Raw genomic sequence first — 5,000 nt, forward strand, 5'->3', positions numbered from 1 at the left:
TGTGTGTGTGTGTGATTGATTGTGTGCATATTGAAAAGGGGTCTTCGTCCAGTATGTTCTATGACAATTTCAAGTGTTCAGGCTTCAAATGCAACCTATTTGTGTATGCTTGGCGGGTGGTCTGGTAGGGTTTTCTCCTTCTTTCCTATCAAATATAATATATCGTCCTTATCTCTCCTCCTTCTTTTTGTGTATGTTACTCGCTTATAACACACCTAGTCTTCGGCATTTATGACCTTATTGTGTTGCAAGTGCCGTAAAACTCTTACTACGCGGGTGGTTGGAGGGTGCTCTGGTGTGGTTTGCTTCTTCATTCCTATCAAACATCTATACTCCTTATCTCCCCTTCTTTTTTATGTTGGTTACTCTTTTTTTAACACTTCTAATCTTCTGGCGCACATATGACCTTGCTGTGTTGCGAGAGCCGTAAAACTCTTATTAGAACAAAACTATCTCTCCTCTTTCTTTTTGTGTATGTTACTCCCTTGTAGCACGTTTTCTTTGGCACTTATATAACCATATTGTGTGGCAAGTTTCGTAAAACTGTTGCTAAAACAAAACAAACAAACCGTTTGTGACCTCTTTTATCCCTCAGAAACGGCCGGTGGTGGACGAAGTTGTGTCCACTAAGCCAGGCAATCTGGAGCAGCCTGGATTCTGCATGGACACCGGCTTCGAAAGGCTCTGTGTTGACCGTGTGGACGTCGAAGGAAAGCGCGTGCTCATTGTGTACGTTATGGTAAAAAAACAACTATAAAATAATACCCCCCCCCCCCAACTTCTACCTCCAACTTTACTTTTTACTTTTATCCGCCACTTATACCCTTTTGTGTGTCGCGGGAAGAAAGAGACGTCTCTCTGTCGCCAGCTGGAGAGCTTTGGTAAGGGGGATGCCGTGAGTGGTTAGTATTTCCCCGACTCCACCTATCCAGGTCTTTCCCGGTCCAGCTCCAATAAACTGTGAAAATATGACAAGAATATTACATAATGTCCTCTTAGTTTCAGTTTTAGTAAGCGTTTTACTGCATTCGCAACACAATATGGTCATATAAGTGCTGAAGATTAGAAGTGTTACAGGGGAGTAACAGTTTATCACAAAAAGAAGGGGAGGGGGAGATAAGCGTTACAAAAGAGTAGCAATTTAACACATAAAGAAAGGGGAGGGGGGGAGGAGTGGGAGAGATAAAGACATCAGATGTTTGATTGGAGATAAGAAGCAAACCACACTTGGAAAATAGGGCGTTCTTACCTGTTCCTGTAAGACATAGTGACAATCCCACCGCGACCCCCACAGTGACCTAGAATGTGGCGCACTATGTCAAGCAATTGGAAACAGAGGGCTAGTTTTACTCTTACTTTCAGTTTTAATTAATAATAATAATCACCATAATAGGATGAAAATGGTAATAGCAATAGAAATTAAAGCAGGATTTTTAAAAAAAAATAATGATAATAATAATAATGGTGAGGAGAAGAAGAAGAAGAAGAAAAAGAAGACGGAGAAGAAGAAGAAGAAGAAGAAGAAGAAGAAGAAGAAGAAGAAGAAGAAGAAGAATTTTGTACGGCACACACTCTCGCTCAACAGCAAGTTCTAATAATTTAAGTTAAGAGTGATACTTTTATTAAGTGCCAAAGATAGTAGAGTTTACAAGAGAGTAACAGGCACAGAAAAGAAGCAGGGGAGATAAGGGAGATAGATTTTAATAGACAAGAAGGGAGCATACCACACAAGAGCACCAACTACAAACCACACTATTTCTTTATCATAATGTATAAGCTAATTTACCTCCGTTTAAGACTGACACCCTTGTACATCTTAGAGGGCCATGATAAATGCTCTGTCCACCCCCCCCCCTAAAATATATCGCACACATACATAATGTGTATATGTGTGTTTGTTTGTGTGTGTGTGTGTGTGTGTGTGTGTGTGTGTGTGTGTGTGTGTGTGTGTTTGTGTTTGTGTGTATGTACGTGTGTGTATGTCTGTGTCTCCTGTGTATATTTTATTACGAATACTTACGTCACAGCAGCACTTTTAGATTGTAGAAATTACACATGTGCATGTTTCAGTCACGAATCACTTCTTTACCTCTACTATTTCCTGGGGGGGGTTTTCCCCCCAACAAATCCACCCCCACCACCTTTTTTTAAAAATTCAGAGCTGACTTGAGCGTCCCTCTCTATCGCGGTGTGGTCGCGGACAACTATCGCCTTCGCATGGTCGTTCCCACCATCAAGTGGGTGCTGAAAAGAGGCGCAAAACTTGCGGTCCTGCTCAGTCAGTTCGAGACAAAGGACGCGGGAAGAAAACTTCTGGCTACTCTCAGGCCTGTCAGTGAAGAGATGGGCAGACTACTGGGGGAACAGGTAAGAACGTGTACTTTTTCGTTCTTTTTTTTCTTTCCTATTTTCTTTCTTTTTTTTCTTTCTTTCTTTCTTTCTTTCTTTCTTTCTTTCTATCTTTCTTTTTTTTTCTTTCTTTCTTTTTTTCTTTTGGTCTTTCTGTGGTCTTTCTTTCTATTCTGTCTTCTTTCTTTCTTTCTTATAATAAAAATCTGTCTTTTTTCTGTCTTTTTTCTTTTATTCTTTCGGTCTTTCTTTCTTTCTTTCTTTCTTTCTTTCTTTCTTTATTGGCGTTGTTCGTCCCCAGCAGGATGTAGCCATCCAACAACGACCCACCTCCCCTCCCCCACTCTGTTTTATCAGCTTTTTTCCGTGTCCAGGCTGCACCCATCGTCTCTTTGATGTCGTCCTGCCATCTTCAATTTAGTCCACCTCTATGTCTTTTTCCTGTTCTTGGTTCTCTTTCAGTACATTTTTTTGTTCATCTATTGTCCTCCAGTCATTGTACCGATGTGAGAATATGTACCAATAATATAAATTAGTAGTTGGAGGTGTCAGACCATGCATAACAATTAAATTGGTGGAAGTGGGGGGTTGACGAGTGCTCTGGTGTGGTTTGCCTCTTATTTCCTATTAAACATCTATCGCACTTCTTTTTTTTTTTTTTTGTTATTCTCTTGTAACACCTCTAATCTTCTGGCGCTCATATGACCGTATGCAGTTGCGAGCGCCGTAAAACCTCTACTAAAAAAAATAAGTTGATGGACACTTAAGACTATGTACAAACAATAATAAAAATAGGTGAAGGTTACAATTGGGTGAATTGTGAGACCATGCATAAATATAAATATGTGGACTGGTACGACCATGTATAAATATAAATATGTGGACTGATACGACCATGTATAAATATAAATATGTGGCCTGGTACGACAATGAACAAATATAAATATATGGACGGATATGACCATGTATAAATATAAATATGTGGACTGGTACGACCATGTATACATATAAATATGTGGACGGATACGACCATGTATAATTATAAATATGTGGAATGGTATGACCATGAACGGATATAATAAATTATATGTCTGTCTTACTTTATCCTTGTGCTAAATCACCATTGTTGAGTTGATGTGCTTATTGTTATTCAAACTCAAACGGTGCGTGGTTGGTGGGTGCTCTGGTTTGGTTAGCTTCTTCTTTCCTATCAAACATCTATTGTCTTTATCTCCCCTCCTTCTTTTTTTTGTTAATACCTTGTAACACCTATGTTCTGGCGCTCATATGACATTATGCAGTTGCGGGCGCCGTAAAACTTTTACTAAAACAAACTCAAACGCAAAAATAAAGTGCACCTCTAGTCCTGAGACTGTGTCGGGGGGGGGGGGGGGGTGAGGAGGGGGGGGGCAGAAGCAGTAATTATTACGGTCATAATTGTCGTAATTGCCCGTGGGTGGGTGGTTGGCGGTTGTTCGGGTGTGGTTTGCTTCTTCTTTCTCCATCAAACTTCTGTCGTCCTTATCTCCACTCCTACAATTGTTTGTTTGTTACTCTCTTGCAACACCTCTAATCTTCGACACTCATATGACCTTATTGTGTTGCAAGCGCCGTAAAACCTCTACTAAAGCTAAACAACTCAAACGCAAAAATAAAGTGCACATCTAGTCCTGAGACTGTGTCGATTGGGAGGGGGGTGGCAGAAGCAGTAAACATTAAGGTAATAATTTTCCTAATTGCCCGTGTTCAGATCATCTTTGTGCCCGAATGTACGGGCAAGGTGGTCACCGATGCCATCAACAGCGCCCATCCGGGCAGTGTGATCATGCTGGAGAACGTGTTGGAACAGCCAGAAGAGATGGTCTCATTCAGTATGGTAAGTCTTCTAAGAGAATATTGTCGGTAGGCCTACGCTTTTTACTCAACGAGGATCGGCACTCAAAATGTTACTTACAACTCCTGGAGGTGCTCTATTTTAAGCCATTTCAGAAGAAGAAAAAGAAGAAGAAGAAGAAGAAGAAGAAGAAGAAGAAGAAGAAGAAGAAGAAGAAAAGGAGAAGAAAAAAAAGGAGAAGAAGAAAAAGAAGGAGAAAAAGAAGAAGAAGAAGAAGAAGAAGAAGAAGAAGAAGAAGATGTCAATGTCTAATGATGACAAATGCATTAGCAGAAGAAAAAAATGTTCCTTCAACGAAACCGAAGAACTTGTGAACATGCGATTAAGATCACAAAAAACCCCAAGCATATAAACATATAAAAATAATATAACATATTATATGGCAATTCTAAAGCGCCCAAACCCGATTAAAGTGCACAGGGTCTGAGCGCTATACAACACCGCTGTAATATAAAATCAGTACACTGTATTCTGAAAAAAAAAAGGAAATATCTCTCTAAATGTATATCTCATTAATTTAGAAACAGAAATGACAGAAAGCTGACTTTTGAATTAAATTCTAATTAAAGGATTTGATCACTTTTAAACTACTGGGGAACGCATCCTAGATCTCGGGCCCTTGATATTCAAATGCCCTTTCACCCATGGTTTTTTAAGTTTCGTAGATGTTAAAAGAAATTTCTTTTTGTTAGCGGATGACATGAAACTGCAGTTGGAATGTACAAACGAACGAACGAACGAACTAACTAACTAACTA

At 39.7% G+C, this 5,000-nt stretch overlaps 1 protein-coding gene across 1 annotated transcript in view; it reads left to right on the forward strand.

The window, feature by feature from the left end:
• The window catches only part of LOC101862654, a gene marked incomplete in the record, with an annotated part of 70,242 nt that overhangs the window by 41,586 nt on the left and 23,656 nt on the right, over nucleotides 1-5,000 (forward strand). The window contains 3 exon segments of the mRNA XM_035970200.1: nucleotides 596-729; nucleotides 2,160-2,367; nucleotides 4,100-4,225. Of these exon segments, the coding sequence (XP_035826093.1) occupies nucleotides 596-729; nucleotides 2,160-2,367; nucleotides 4,100-4,225 (468 nt within the window).

The sequence above is a fragment of the Aplysia californica genome, unplaced genomic scaffold, assembly GCF_000002075.1.
Source record: "Aplysia californica isolate F4 #8 unplaced genomic scaffold, AplCal3.0 scaffold00234, whole genome shotgun sequence".
In the NCBI taxonomy this organism is placed as follows: domain Eukaryota; kingdom Metazoa; phylum Mollusca; class Gastropoda; order Aplysiida; family Aplysiidae; genus Aplysia; species Aplysia californica.